This window comes from Artemia sp. Qi Xiang Cuo, chromosome 19 (assembly GCF_049724085.1).
Source record: "Artemia sp. Qi Xiang Cuo chromosome 19, ASM4972408v1, whole genome shotgun sequence".
NCBI classification, from domain to species: domain Eukaryota; kingdom Metazoa; phylum Arthropoda; class Branchiopoda; order Anostraca; family Artemiidae; genus Artemia; species Artemia sp. Qi Xiang Cuo.
This window is the reverse complement of record NC_142812.1, coordinates 41,303,282-41,320,356: the sequence shown is the minus strand read 5'-3', so window position 1 is coordinate 41,320,356 and position 17,075 is coordinate 41,303,282. Positions and strand designations below refer to the sequence as shown.

At 34.8% G+C, this 17,075-nt stretch overlaps 1 protein-coding gene across 2 annotated transcripts in view; it reads left to right on the top strand.

Annotated features, from left to right (window-relative positions):
• The first annotated feature begins 4,350 nt into the window (after positions 1–4,350).
• LOC148940846 (dipeptidyl peptidase 1-like) overlaps positions 4,351–17,075 on the top strand; it is a 91,738-nt gene continuing 79,013 nt past the window's right edge. For both annotated transcript variants that reach the window (XM_089104789.1, XM_089104788.1), the window contains exons 1-2: positions 4,351–4,538; positions 9,633–9,790. In XM_089104789.1, coding sequence (XP_088960915.1) covers positions 4,370–4,538; positions 9,633–9,790 — 327 coding nt within the window. In that variant the 5' untranslated portion in view covers positions 4,351–4,369. The remainder of the gene's footprint in view (positions 4,539–9,632; positions 9,791–17,075) is intronic.

The window sequence follows — 17,075 nt, the reverse complement described above, 5'->3', positions numbered from 1 at the left end:
ACAAAGTTAGTGAACTCTTTAAAGCACTACCGAAGCAGTGGTATAATACAGTCAAGAAAGTAAGAGGTAAAACAGTGAAAAATGTTTACTTTAATCTTGATGTCCACCCTGAAACTATAGCTAATTCACTTAATAAACACCTTGCCGCTATTGTACAATCCCGCCTCCTCTCTCATGTAATATTCCCTGTTTCCCAGTACCAGACAAGGATATCCCTTTAGTACAACCTGTTGATGTTGAGGCGAAAATACATAAACTAAGAAAACTTCAATATACCCCCTTGATATTCCAATTAATTTAGTACAAGCATTTCCTGGTAAGTTACCAAAACCTTTATCAAATATTTTTAATACCCTAACTAGAAGTGGTTCATTTCTTAAGCGATAGAAAACAAGATATATTACAATCATACAGAATAAAGGATGTTAGTTTGGATTCTTATGGAATCCAACCAATTACCTTAACACCAATATTCTCTAAACTGTATAAGCGCTTCGCAGCAAATTGTCTTAAAAAGATGATCCTTGAACTTATTGATAAACAACAATTCGGAAACATGAAAGGTTTATAAACGACACATTACCTGTTCAGTCTCATTGATGCTGTATATAAACTACTTGACGAACCAGATACCGGGCCCAATGTCCTTCTAATTAACCTCTAAAAGGCTTTTGATCTGGTTAGTCATAATTTTTTAGTTGAAAAATTGCTGAATGAATTTAATATGCCTCATTTTCTAATCAATATTATTGCATCTTTTCTGTCTAATAGGAGTCAAGTTGTTAAGAACATAATGTGTTTTTCTGATTCACTCCCTATTTCTTTTGGAATTCCGCAGGGTATGATTTTAGGTCCTTTACTATTTTTGCTAATGATTAACAATCTTGCTAGTGAATCAGTCGATCGACGGAAAATTTTAGATGATATGTCATTGGGAAAAAGTACTGAAGAAATATTAAGAGCAGTTCAATGGAAATCTTTGAAGACGTTGCAAGTGAAGCAGCCCACAAAAGTGAGAGCAGATTCCCATAAATCCAATATTATGACATTTAGTTTTCTTAAACCAACCCCATCATTTACTAACCCAATATGATGAAATTATTACAACAAAAACTAAACTCTTAGGGGTCACACTAACTAGCTATTTGAAATGGGAGGCCCATATTTGCTCTATTATTAAACAGGCCTGTGCATCTCTGTCTCTACTTAAGCTATTTACAAAATCTTCATGCCTAAAGGCACAAATTCTCCGCCTTTATGTATGTTTTATGCATCCACAGCTTGAGTATGCTTACCTGGTGTGGTATTTTGGCCTTACAGTGGATCCGTTCGATAGGCTAGAAATTATCCAGAAGAAAGCCATGAGAATTATTTACGGTCAGAGAAAAGTACCGTATATTCTCGCTCTCAAGGAATTTGACCTCCCTACCCTGGCAGTCCGATTTGTTACTCTTTGTACTAATTTCGAAAATAATCTGCGTCGTAACCCACACTTTCAATATATATTGCCATCCCCTCATTGCCGTCCAAAGAACTGATCCAAAGCAGAGCGTTACAGAAGGAGCTTTGTGTCAGCGTTCATTGAAGTCATAAATAAGTGAAAATTGCTTTGTATCATGTTAATGTTTCATGTGTATTGTTAATGTATTAGTTTATTTGTTTCATTCTTATTTGACTGGCTAGTTGTTTCATCGCAGCCCACAAAAATGAAAGCAGATTCCCATAAATCCAATATTATGACATTTAGTTTTCTTAAACCAACCCCATCATTTACTAACCCAATATGATGAAATAATTACATCAAAAACTAAACTCTTAGGGGTCATACTAACTAGCTCTTTGAAATGGGAGGCCCATATTTGCTCTATTGTTAAACAGGCCTGTGCATCTCTGTCTCTCCTTAAGCTATTTGCTAAATTTTCATGCCCAAAAGCACACAGTCTCCGCCTTTATGTATGTTTTATGCATCCACAGCTTCAGTATGCTTACCTGGTGTGGTATTTTGGCCTTACAGTGGATCCGTTCGATAGGCTAGAAATTATCCAGAAGAAAGCCATGAGAATTATTTACGGTCAGAGAAAAGTACCGTATATTCTCGCTCTCAAGGAATTTGACCTCCCTACCCTGGCAGTCCGATTTGTTACTCTTTGTACGAATTTCGAAAATAATCTGCGTCGTAACCCACACTTTCAATATATATTGCCAGCCCCTAATTGCCGTCCAAAGAACTGATCCAAAGCAGAGCGTTACAGAAGGAGCTTTGTGTCAGCGTTCATTGAAGTCATAAATAAATGAAAATTGCTTTGTATCATGTTAATGTTTCATGTGTATTGTTAATGTATTAGTTTATTTGTTTCATTTTTATTTGACTGGCTAGTTGTTTCATCGCTGTATGTCCTTATACCGTTCTTATGTACTCATTTTTATTCATTTTACTTATGTTACTTACATTTACTTTTACTTATGTTACTTATGTTTGACTTATGTGCTTATGTTTGTGTGCTAATGCACCCATTTTTGTTCATTTTACTCATTTTTATTTGACAGGCCAATTGGGTTCAACGCTGTATGTTCTTATATTGTATTTATGTATTTCTGTTTTTTATGTACAATGTAGGCTAGCTGCCAGAAAGCAATAAGTTCGGCAGTATTTTATGTTGTGAGAGTTTGCTTTTTAATAAAATACTATTCTATTCTACTATCTCCCCATACCAGGACACCTCAAGGGGGAGAGCCTGGAGTGGACTGTGGACATATGTCCAAGGTCGGTGATCCAGCTAAACCAAAGGGTAAGATTAGAAATAGGGCTAACCTTTCTCAAAATGCAACCCCGGAGGGTGCTCAGTTAAAATGGTGTCCCAAGGTGCAGAGGAGAAGGAAAGAGGCTTTTTGGGCACCAAGAGCAAAGAGGGGCTTTGCTGAAGTAGGTTTTGGCACATAGGCAACATAGGTTTTGAGGCCAAGCAATAACCGCTGATGGGCTGTCAGAAGAGTTCACAACTTCGTGAGGAGTTCTCTAGGATTGTATCTTACCAACACATCTCTTCAACCTCTTTCTAAAAATCACTCTTTCACTGATGCAGTCGTAATAAGGCGCAACAATAGGAGGGTCTCTATTAGACAATCTTACCTACGCTGATGATACAGACCTGCTAGCCAAATCTACACAAGAAATACAGCCACAAGCTGATAAACTCTACAATACCATAAAGCCGTTTGGGACGGAGATCAATGCCAGCAAAACCAAAGTCATGGTAACTACGCGACGTGAGCTGGACAACCCGCCTATTTTCACCATAGGTGGGAGAAAGGTTGAAACGGTTGACCACTTCTTTTACCCCTGTAGCCAAGTCTCCTCAGATAATTGCCATAGTTCTGACGTGAAATATCGACCTGCACTTACTAGCTCTTACTTCTGAAGTCCAGCCAGCCTCTGGAAAAGTATCACCAATCCAATAAATTCAAGTTGCGCCTTTTCAACAGTTTAGTAATCCCCATAGTTATTTATGGATGCGAAACGTGGACCCTGAAAACCGAAGACGAGAAAAAACTACTAGCATTTAAAATGAGATGTCTCCGACGCGTTACTAGAATCAAATACACTGACGAATTACAGATGTGGAAGTACGTCAAAGGTTTCAGCTTCCAGTCCACTGAAACCATTCTCAGTAAAATAAACAACAACTGCACTGGTTCGGCCACGTGAAACGAATGGAGCCGAGCCGCCTCCCGAAGCAAGAGGAGTGGCCCCAAAACGTCCCACGAGGATGGCCGGGACCTAAGTAAGTAGTAAGTAGATAAATTACATAGGCAACTACCACAGTAAAAAAAAGTATTTAGACCATTACAAGGCAGGCTATTTATGGCAATGAAATTTTAAAAAGCAAATTTTTATTACAACTTTGGACTGAAACTAGATTAATTATCTTTGGAACGAAATTGGATGAAAAAAGTAAACATGTCCATAGACTATTTATAAGAACTTGCTTATTTTACACTTTTTTCAGGTTAGATATTTTTGGAATTATGAGCCAAATAATAATGAGAATTATTATTATTCTTATATTATTAATAGTAATAATATTATTAAAATTAAAAATTATTCTTATATTATTAATAATTAAAAATATTATTAATAATTCTTATATTCTTATATTATTAATAATAATATATTATTATTAATAATAATTAATTATTAATAATGAGAATTATTATTATATATTAAAAATAATAATGAGCAAAAAAAAATTTTGCAAACCACGAAAGTTTTGCATGCAATGAAAAAAAAGAGAAGAAATAACCATTTCAGGTGAATAGGAATATAAGCAGGAAGAATCAGAATAAAAATAAATACCGCAAAATATTTAAAATGGAAAAGCGTTATTTGGCTGTCATTGTTTATTTTATCACTTGTATTTACGGAACTTTCTCGGATATTCCTGTCAATTGTACTTACGAGGAAATAAAAGGCAGCTGGATTTTCTACGAAAGTGCAAGGAGTAATGATGGAACTATTGATTGCACAGATTTTGGGCAAAGTAAGCTTGCTGATCTAGGGCAGGCCTAGGTTAGAGCATGGTTTTCCAGTAACCACTACACATAATGTTTAGTCAAACAGTTAAATTCTAGCTTAGGAGTTTTTCACTATCTTGGGAGTTAGTTAAGCTACAACTAGCCTAGGTTGTTTTTTTGTTGCATAATTTACCAAAATATCACTGTTCGAAATTCTTTAAAAAAGCATAACCTACAGTATTCTGGGAGCCACAATAATACAAATCACATTCTTTTTTCTCTTCATTTATCTGTCCTTGATGTTTATTTCATGAAACAGAGAGTGATATAGACCATCCCCCTATTTTGTTTGGTACTTTTCTCCAACCAGTTACCTTGCATGTGAATTATTGATGGTTTAGCTTACAAAATTGGAATAAGTAAGCACTATATTCTGTCAGACATCACAGAACACACTACTGTAATTTTTACCAGCTTTACAAATAATGAGGTCATAAGCACATAGACCAAAAGATGTGTTGAGGATTCTAAGCTCAGAAACATACAGGTTAAATAGCAGGAGGTTGCGTGTTGCCCCTTGAGGTAAACCTTTTGTTATAGGTTGGCCAGCATCTTTATAATCATTTATTGGACCTGGAAGATTCTATCTAGTATGTAATTGTTTTAGAAATTTATAAAACTGTCAGAAAAATCAAGACTGTGTTGGTAAGGCTCTTAAGTGGAAATATTATCACAAGCATATGACCAGTAAAATGGCACAACTGATATGATTCCTTTGCTAGATTAATTGAAAAAAAAATTAAAGGAAACTAAACAAGCTATATGAAACCAAAGACAAGATAAAATAAAGTCAAATAAGTATTCAAACATATAACAAGCAGAAGTCACTATCAATGAATAAATAAGACCTAAAACAGACAGAAATTACTATAAACAAGCATAGAGCAAATGGTCCTGAACCTCCCAGAGGCCAAAGCATCATCTGTGCTCTACTGAAAACAACTTTTATTTCAAAGAGTATGTTTATTTGTCAACACATCAAGACAAAACAGAAAGAAAATTGTCATGTTTTGGGTCTGATTTAGTCATTGGTAGGGATTTCTGGCTCAAGCTCCCTTGGTGCTAATACCTCACTTGAGAGGTCTTCATTACCTGACATTTAAACAGATCACATATTTTTTTTTCTAAAATCAATACAACTACATTCCTCTTCAAAAATTTTTTCTCCTTGACAAGCTCCTTGATTCAAAGTTAAAACAGCCAGAAATACAGATCAATGACTAAATCAGACCAAAAACAAACAAGAATTACCACAAGCAAGAATAAGGCTAGCACCCATAAGTCCTAAAAACAACAATTTTTCATTTGTGCTTTACTGAAAACATAATATATGTTATCTCTTTTGTAATGTTAACAAATCCAAAACTGCAAAGCCTTCCAGGAATGAATATCATTATATAATAAACAATTGGTCAACTTCTTTTAGTTTGTTTCAGTAATCTTTGTTATTATGGCAGTTTTCTCTCTTTTTTATTGATGTTTTGATGAATAAACTTGCTGTTTGAAACAAAAACCGCTTTCAGTAGAGTGCAAATGATACTTTGGTCACTGGAAGGTTCAGAGGCATTTACCCTACACTTGTTTGTATTGATTTCTGTTTGTTTTAGGTCTCATTCATTCATTGATAATGATTTTTGTTTGTTTTAAGTTTGAATTATTATTTGACTTTATTTCATATTGTTTTTAGTTTCATTTAGCTTGTTTAGTTTTCTTTTAAAAACTTCTTTTTAGAAAGCAATTTTTTTTTTCAATTAATCTAGCAAAAGAGTCATATTAGTTGCACTATTTTACTTGTCATATGCTTGCAGTAATGTTTACACTTAAGACTCTCACCCAGGGTGTCCTGAACCTCTTTTTATTGGGGGGGGGGTGAACTTTGTAGATTTTACTGAATCCCTATCTGATTTCTGCCAAATTTTCTGAAGAAACCAGAAATTTTACAAATTTCTGCTGGAATTCTTGCCTTCAGCAAAAATTCCACCAAATGACAAAACAGTTAGGACGGGGTGCCCCCTTCCCCTTCCCTCTGGACGCCCCTGCTCTTACCAACACAGTTTTGATTTTTCCTGATAGTTCTTCAACAACTACTTAGTAGATAGATTGTTCCAGGTCCAAATAAATGATTATAAAGATACTGGCCAGTCAATAACAAGAGGTTTACCTCAAAAGGCAATAATCACCACCTGCTATTTAACCTGTATATTTCTTAGCTTAGTGTCTTGGTAAAGATTATTGTAGTTTTTTTTTTCAGTGATGTCTGCCAGGATAAATGCCCACTTATTCCAATTTTGTCTGGTAATCCATCTACAATTCATATGTGAGGTATATGGCAAGAGAGAACTACCAAACAAAATAGGGGGATGATCTCTATCACTTCCAGTTTCATGAAATAAAAATTCAAGACAGTGCACAATTCTTATCCACTAGACAAAATGCAAACAAAGATTCAAAAACCAGTATTGTTGGTTATTGGAAACGCACCCAAAAAGTGAAGTTAGGTTAATCCTAATGAAAGATATGATGAAATGAATGATGTATGGATGGATGGATGATAGACTTATCTATCAACAAGTAAGATGACATCATTTTTAATGCGATCCTAAAAGGGCTTATGTCAGATTTGTCTCACACTCACTCAGACTATCTGTCTTGGCTTTTTCTACAATTAAACCATGTTTTTTTTTTACAATTAAACCATGGCTTGATGCCTGCAACTACTTGATTTTAATTAAACAAAGTGTGATGATAAAATAATACTTTAGAAGCAAAATTTATGGAAACCTAATCCAACCTAATTTAACCTAACTCCCACTCCTAATGTACAAACATATAGCCCAAATTATACAAGTCCAATGCATTCTATCTATTCATTAAGTCCTATGCATTTTATCTTCCATCACTTGTTTTTGTAGCTATAAAACCAGTTTTGTGAGGTGTAACCTAAGTGTAATTCTTGAATTTATTTCCAATAACTGACAAGTATCAAAAACCATATCAAACCAAAGGCTTTAATTCAGGTGATCAGGATTAAAACCCCCTAGTGACAACAAATTGATAGCAAAGAGATGACACAGATTTCACAATTTTTTCTTATGAGATTAAAAATCATGGCAAAGTTAATCAGTGACTAATCCAATTTACAATAACTAGGAAAATATACATGTGAAGGTTCTAAATCAGCAATCACTGAGAAAAGGGTTAGGAGACCTGTACAAAGCAGCCTTGCAGTGTGTTTCTAGAGTTGTAATCATTGAACAATATTATATCTCATTTTCATACCATTCTTCATTGCATCACTTTTTGCAAAAGAACCTGAAAAATCTACTTAATGGTCTGGGATGGGCCAACTTGATCTGCAGGAATGATTTGGGGATGCAACTTGAGTTAAATAGGTTGAAATCACAGCAGGATACCTGGGCAGCATTTTTTTTACCAGCACTGGCAACAATAAACGTTGCTCAATCAACACAAACCTCATGGAAACATATGTTTTTGTTACCAGACTCTTGGATGATGGCCTTCCAGTGGATGTCATATTGCTTAATCAATCAAAAGCCTTTGATAAAATACAGCATCCAGTTCTTTTCCTGAAGATGGAAGCATACAGGGTGCATGATGATATAGTTGCCTGGATTGAAGCCTTTCTTACTGGAAGAACTCAGAAGATAGTAGTTTATGACGCCACCAGTAAAACTATCTATTCAGACAAAATTCCTGTCATTAATGGAGTCCCACAGGGCACAATCTGGGGACCCACATTGTTCAGCATATATATTAATGACAGTACAACTAACCTGAACAACCCACTGACACTATATATTGACAATGGCAAGCTCTTAGGACAGGCTCAAAGTAGCCCCAATCACTCAATGATGCAGGAAGACTTAGATCAACTATCTAGATGGTCATCTGAGTGGGGTTTGCAGTTCAATGTGTCAAAATGCAAAGTCCTGCATCTTGGACACAACAATCCTAGACAACCTTATTGTATTGGAGATGACCTACTTGAAGGTGTAAGTGAGGAGAGGGACCTTGGGGTTATTGTTGGTGACAAAATCAAGTTCCACAGCCACGCACAACCTCAAGTTGCTAAAGCGACCCAAGCCCTAGGGCTCATAAAGAAGCCATGTGTGGTCAAAAAGCTGTGCAAAGCTATTATGCATCCACGCCTGGAATTTGGAATGATGCTAGCGTCTCCTCATAATAAACTGAATGCTAAAGCATTCAAGAGTGTCTAAAGGCAAGCAACAAAGCTCATACCAGCTTTGCAAGACAAGCCGTATGAGGAACGCCTTGTATTCCTCAAACTCCCCACCCCAGTCTATTAAAGAAAGAAAGGACGCAATTGCTACTCGCAAACTGCTAGAAAAGAACCTCTCAAGTCAAGTTTTCTCCTAATCCATTGTAAGTACAACAAGAGGTCACACAAAGAAGCTGCAAGTCCCCCATTGCCATCAATGTGAGTGCTGGCAATTCTTTTCTGTATGCGCTGTCCCGTACTGGAACAGCCTCTCTAAAGCCACCATCCAGTTTCAAACCATAGATGCGTTCAAGAAAGGAGTTGACCAGGACTGGGCCAATGCAGAGTGTAGGCTAACCTACAGGAGGTTCATCACCACCTTATCTTGCTGGACATGCGATTTAAGTTAATTTAAGATAATAAACTTCACATATTTATTGAAATTAGAAGATAAAGATTTCTTGACATACATTTACAGATTTTCTGCCACTATCCAAAGATTAGCCACTGAGTCATGGCCCACATGTAATACCAACTAAGCAGCTATTGTTTTTTAGAAGTCAGTAAAGATGTTAAATGAATAGATAACGAAATACAACTTATGAGTTGAATACAAAATCTTTGAATAAATCTTTAAGCATTTATTATTTAACATTTATTTCTAACATTTTAACATTTTTTCTCTGAAGGAAACTTCCTGGCTTTAAAACACCTTTTCAATCTCAGCCATTGTTTTCAATCTCACATTTGATAATTTTTTTACAGAAGTTTTGCAATAATAATATGTAGGTAACTTAAACCTTTACCTTGTTTTCTTTAGGAATGCCAGTTATTCATAAAGCCAAGATTGAACTTATGGAACCTAATATTGCTGTTGATCAATTTGGGAACAAAGGGCATTGGACTTTGATTTACAATCAGGGATTTGAAGTCACTGTCAATGGAAGAGTTTATTTTGCTTTTTCGAAATACAAGGAGGTAAGTGTAATTTTTTTTCCCTATGCACAAGGAGGGATTGGAGTATCTTGTCAACACCCTCTCACCTTGCAACAATTGTGGTGTTTCCATGAAAATGCATAAAAGTTTGGGTATTTTAGCCAACACTCTTTTTGTGTGGAAATTCCCTCTTATCTTTCAAATTGTCCACCTTTATAAATATCTATACTTGGTGTGTATATATTTGATTCTATTCCCTGGAAGGTATTCAACATAAACCAAAATCAAAGACAACCAGCAAATGACAAAGACATCAAAGAGAATAAACAAACTTATAAGAGTTAGATCTTCAGCGATTTAACACAAGAAGATACAAATTAAAAACTACTGGCATCTTTTAAAGTGTAGAGTCTGGCAACTTCATTTAAAAAGTAGAATATCTCAAAGAAAATTTTATATTTATTAAGATTATTCTCCAATGCAATAATGTTTAAGCTGAATTTGTTCTGATAGTGATAGTTAAAATTTAAAAGAATTGTTTGACTAAAAATCCAGTCTGCAAAATAAAGTCCTAGATTAGCTTGGAAAAATATTGGTAGTTTAAGTAGGCTAAAAAAAGGGTTAAAGAACCTCCAGTTCCTTTGAGCATCCAATGGATGTTTCAGTTGCTGGTTAAGTAAGCTAGTAGACTGTAATCTCTTAGACGTACTGGGGACAAATTTATGTTGTTTTTTTTATTTGGCCTCCTGTATGTTTTAAATTACCAATGCAGCAAATTTGGGTCAAACAACGTCGCCACAAGAATGGTGTAAATCAGTAGTAGTAAGATTGGATAAGAGTTAGGCCTATTGCTGAAAAACGGCTATCACAAGCCCAAATGGGCCGAATTTGCGCTTTAGCATCAATAAAACAAAGAAGAACCAAAAAAAGATTATAAAAGGGTAATGTCAAATAAGTAAAAATGTCAAAAATAATTAAAACTCAAAAATTAAAAGGTCAATGTTGGATCAGCAAAATGTCAAAGCAAAGAAAAATTCGTAAAATTAAAAAGGGAATAATATAATAATAATGAGTAAGCAAACCTAAGTATCAATTTTGAGTGCTTCAAACACTATGGGACACCTTCACTAGTGCCATGGAAAAAAAGGCGCCAAAACTTGTCCTGTCTGTAAAGTATTATAAATTATTATTATAGTATTATAGTACTAATATACTTATTATTATAGTATTATAAATTAATATATGTGTTGGTTGTTGACCTGACTAAACTAAAATTGAAAAAGGCACTATTTATTTGTTAAAGAGCAAAGAACAATGATGGCAAAATACATGAAATAGAGACATCTAGGTACATGTATTTAAACTCTTAATTAACATCAATTTGAAATAAAATTGTAATAGAAATTGATTTTCTTTAAATCTACCAGTCATATTTTCGTTTAATTTTTATAAAGGCATTTGAGTTTTCTGCTGTGGGGGATGGAACAAATGCACAACAAAACCACTATAAATCCATTAGTTGCTTATTTTTGGGGGTGCCTCATTCAACCTAAAATTTTGGTATTAATCTTAGCTCCCAACTTTTTTTTAAAGAAAAAAGAAAAATGAAGATCTGCAAAAAAAATAGGTCCCAGTTTCTTGGTTGAGAGTTTATTATTTAAAGAATGAGAAATGTTTTTATAAAAATAACAAAGAAGGGAACAAACCAAAGGAACCTATTTATTAATTTAAATAGGCTTTAAAAAGCCCATTTATAAATTTATATTCTAAGAATTTAATTACTCATATAATGGAATATAGCCTGTCTGTAATTTTATACATAAGGAATGGTATGAGTCATAAATGAACACTTGTCTGACCCTTAAAATGGATTGGAAAATTTTTCTGGTGGGGTCAGAAACGTGAAAAAGTACATTGTTCAGCCACACAATTTTAATAGTGGAAAGGGACCTCTGGATTTATCTCGTGGTAATTTTTCTCTTTCTTCAGGTATGACATAAGTCATACTTGCACACACAGTGGCGGTTCTGGCCTCTCTACCGCCAAGGCCAAATCCTGACTGGTGCTCCCTCCCTCTCTTCTCCCACACAATTTTCAGGTCAATTTTAACAAAATTGTCATTCATTAACGACATCATTTTCAATTTGTTAATAAATTAATAATTTGTTTTTAATTTATTATTTAAATTTTTTAACTACTCAATTATTATTTAATTATTTATAATTTTTTAATTCATTTTGTCAGTTAAATAATAATGTATTAATTATTTTCATTTTCTAAATGCGTCCTTTAGTTTATTTTAATAAAAAGGAAATTTCTTATTAATACTTTCAGTGACTTTCTCTCAAAGCCCTTGTCTGTTATTTTAGGTGAGATTACTTACTCTTGCCAATATCCACAAATTTGGAAACAGGGTTTCACAACCCCTTGAAAAAGAAAGACGGAAAACCTGGTTTTGAAGGGGTTCGTCCTATTTCACTCACTCCTATTTTCTCTAAACTATATGAAGTATTCCTCGCAGATTGGCTAAAGGAGAAAATCTCTTACTGACCTGAGACAATTCGGGAACATCAAATCCACCTCTACTTCTCATTACCTAATGATTTATTAATTATTTTCATTTTCTAAATGCGTCCTTTAGTTTATTTTAATAAAAAGGAAATTTCAGAAATTAGAAGATGACGATAACTGTTTAAAATTTCTAACCCTAAAATTTCTGTGCCCGAGGCAAGTGCTTCCTCTTTCTTCCTTGAAGCCACCTCTGACAATACTCTTGAGAGTTTATTATATAAATTACGGCACATCAATTTGTTATATATTATTATTAATTAAGCTTATACTAGGAAAAAAAACCCAAAAACGATCGTTTTCTAAGTTAAAGGTAACAATTCAAAAGCAGACCCCCAATCAAAAATATGTGTATAAGCTAAAATTCATGTTTATATTCTTTTTACTGTATATCACTAATATACACGAGAAAATGTACTCAAATATACCCCAAAACAAGAGTAAATACAAATATACCCAAAACGAGCATTGAAAGAATGCAGATATTTGCAGAATTGTGAACCCGTAATGTGTAGCCTACCTCTTGGTCAAACCATCAAAATCGCTTTTATTTGGAAGTTTTGAGGCCGCATCCAGGGGGAGGGGGTCAGGGCTAAACCCCCCCCCCCCAAAAAAAAAAAAAAATTGTCCAACTCGTAAAAACGTAACAAAAAATGAGTATAAACGAATCTTTGATGCGTTTTAAAGGTTTTATTGCTAAACCCCTATGAACAAAACCCACTGAACAAAAATCCTGGATAAACCCTTGGAGAGGATGCACTGAGAGAGCGCTAGAAGATCTGGGTAATCAAAGGCCGTACCCAGGATTTTTTTGCGGATGGGGTTTTACTGAAAGATTTTTTTCGGGGGGAGGAGGGGGTTACACAGAAAAACCTCAAAAACGCATACAAAACTTGTTTATATCCATTTTTGTTACGTTTTTACGAGTAAAAGACATTTCGAGGGGGGGGGGGTTAACCTCCCGCCTTCTGGTTATGGCCTTGGGGCATTAGGTGTGTGATTCATCCCTAAGAACTGCGCCACAGTACATACAGCTTTGTTGGTGGACCGCAATTTGACCTCCCACGGGATGGATCACTGTTCACTGTTCTCTGTATTTGCCAGACTTGGCACAGTGTGGCTTTATGTACTCCTGAGTGAAAAAACAATCTACAAATGAAGCATTTAAATGACATGGATTATAAAAAACAGCTTCGCAAACGGCATTGGATGACAGCAAAGCTGTAGCACCAGAGGTGTTGCAAGAGGTGTTGATATGTACGTTAATTCTAATAAAGAATTCTTCAAAGGAAATAAAAAAAAATGCAAGGTCTCACATACTTACTCAAACACCGAGCATTATGTAATAAATTAAGATTGAGGTAAATTATTCAACAGTACACTGTAGTATGAATTGTACTGATACTTACTTATCCTATTTCTAAAGGGGCTTTGCATTACTAATGTAATTTAACAAATTTAAAAAACAAATGTTGTTAAAAAAGGGTAGATCTTTGTCCAATTGTCAAAAAACAGTGCATGTGCCTGGTGGCATGTTTAAGTGCTGTCAATTAAACAATAATAATACTAAAGTAACCTTCAACTAATTTGTTAAACCAAAACACTAAAAAACGACCAAAATTTTAAACTATTATTCCGCAGATTTGACTTTAAGTAAATTTTCAAGTGGCCTTTGAAACAAACGTTTTTCAGAATGCCCATGGGTTATAGCTGGAATTGAGTTCCAGATTTATGGTCCAGCACCTAAGGATGCTGAAACACGTTCTCGATGTCCGACGAATTTCACACTGAACATGTTTACTACGTGGATGATCAAAAAGGCTATAATTGGAAAAAAAAAATCGAATTTTTGCTCAAATACCTAGCATGTGTAATGTAAGTTAAAATTGAGGTAAATTATTCAACTACAAACTGCAATTCTTACAGTTTTCTCGTTTAAATCCTCAAACAAAAATATATACCTCTCAAAAAGCTTCTTTAAAACCTCAGTTCCGCTTTCCTGCAAATTTGTGAGCAATCTAATTTATTTATTATTTGATTAAAGAATCACATTTATTTTATTCTATTTCGTCATAGTATTATTTTATATAACTTAATATATTTTACAATATTATAATTTTATTACAATTCATTTAATTTTATTGTAATTTAAATAATTTTATTTCATTTATTATCGTTTTAATTGTATTGCTTCATTTTGATTAAGGCATATATTATTAATATTCGGTTTAACAGACAAAAGATAGTTTGACGGATGATAGGTCCTTTAGCAATTAATAGCTTCAGAGATACCGTTTTTTCTTATCGACATTCGTGGTAACAAGCTGGTTGATCGATTATTTATTCTGAGATAACCATTTGGTTGAGCATAGTTTAAAGGTTCAATAACTATGAATCTGGGCAATGACGATACTCCCCCCCTCCTCCTCCAGCCCTTGATTGATTAACAGTAAGTTCAACAATTACCAGCTTTTTACACATAACATTTGTTATTCAGGAATATACGGAAATTTTTCGGGAAACAATTTTTGCAGGGGAGATTTTCCATGGGGAGGATTATCTCTCTGGAGAAAAAAGTTTTCTTGAAGAATTTTGTGGGAAAATTGACACGGGATGGGGGGATTTCCTGGCATGATTTGGAAAACGGCCAGAGGTTAAATAAAATACAAGTTTTTTTTAACTGAAAGTAAGGAGCAACATTAAAACTTAAAACGAACATAAATCATTCCGTATATGAGGAGGCTTGTCTTTCCTCATCCCTCGATTTTCACGCTAAAGTTTGACTTTTTGTCCCATCTATATGAGAATGACTCCTGAAACGCAAGGAACCTTGAATTTGAATGAGAAGTATTTTTAAAGAACTTTGAAACATTAGTGTGAAGAGTGAGGGATGAGGCAGGGGCAGTCCCTCTTGTATACAAAATAATTTCTGTTCATTTTTTTATTTTTAATGTTGCTCCTTACTTTCAGTTGAAAAAAACTTTAATTTTTCGTATATAATTCTCAAAAGAAGTGATGGTAACACCTTAAAACCATTGCATACACATCTGCAACTCGACATTTAGTGTTTACTTTTTGAAAATTTTCTGAAGTGATGAGAACGTCACATGGACTTTTGAACTGTATGGCAAATGATCTTTTGAACCGTCAATAATAAAGACTTTATTGTAAAAAAGACTTCAGACTTTACAATGGCTTTGATTCGGATTACGATATAAAATTTGACATGAATCAGAATTAAATTTTACGGTTGAAAGTTTCCTTAATAAGGATTTATAAACTTTCTTATAACTTGTGCGGTTTACAAAATCTGTTCAATCAAGGGTCAGAGCTGTAGGGAGAGGGTTGAAATCTAATAAAAGGTGCATTTATAGGTATCTATTTTGAAATTTTTCCTGGAACAGGGATTGTTGTTTACCATATCAGCAGTAAAGAATCCCCAAACCCGTCTGACTTGCGCTAGAGTGTTTAAAGCCTAGAGTTGGCACCATTTGAAGCTTTTTCCAAACCAGACTACATAATTTTGAGTTCTTCGTTTTTCCTTTTTTTTTTCTTGGTGTATAGCGTTTCCCGCCTTTTTGTCATTTTTTCTTATGCTTTAGTGGGTTAATGTAGTGTTTTTATTCTTTTTTTTTTTGTTAATAAAGGTATCCAGACGCTGTAGCGATTTTAGGCCTCCTGGTCTGGGGGGGGGGAAATAAGATATACCATAGGAGTTAAAAATTGTAAAGTAAAAGGAATTTAATATTGTATGTTAAAGAAACTGGGGGGGGGGGGTTCTTTACTTAGGCAGCAATACCGCTGCCTAAGTAAAGAACGATATTGGCACAAGGTATTATTTATTTTTTATTATTTAGTTTCTTTTAGACCAAGCCACGTCGTATCGAAGGAGTTGTCGTAGAAACTTCAAAAAGGGCTCATTCGGTTGGAAATTGGAAGGGCTAGTGTTTCCCTTTTAATAGCCGAAAGGGATTGGAAGGCAACTAACACCCTTCCACGCCCACCATTTCCCCAAATACATCCAATCAAAAATTTGAGATATGCATTTTGATCAACGGATGACAACCCCCCACAGCTCTCAGGCAAGGGTTGTAAGTTATGCCCTGGAGGCATATGAGGTTTTTATAGAAAGCGTTCGATTCGGAATTGAAAGGGCTAGTGCCCATTTTAATAGTTGAAAGTGATTGGAGGGCAACTAACCGCCCTTATCACTCCCGCCATTTCCCCAAACACATGCAATCAAAATTTTGGGATATACATTTTTTTCAACGTAGTTGAAAGTTCTGGAAATTAGGTCTTTCAGGATAATAACCCCCTCAGAGCCCTCAGGACAAGGGTTGTAAGTTATGCCCTGGGGGCATATGAAGTTTTGATAGAAAGTGTTGTCGTAGAAACTTCAAAGAGGTTTCATTTGATTAGAAATTGAAAGGGCTGGTGAAAGCGTTGTCGTAGAAACTTGAAAGAGGCTCATTCGATTGGAAATTGGAAGGGCTTGTGCCCTTTTTAATAGTCAAAAGTGATTGGAAGGCGACTAACACCCCTTCCACGCCCACCATTTCCCCAAACACATCCAATCAGAATTTTGAGATGACCATTTTGTTCAATGTAGTTGAAAGATCTGGAAAATATATCTTTGAGGAGGACACTCCCCCCACAGCCCTCAGGGCAAGGGTTGTAAGTTATGCTCTGGGGGCATATAAGGTTTTTACAGAAAGCGTTGTCGTAGAAATTTGAAAAGTTCTACGGGGCATATTAAGTT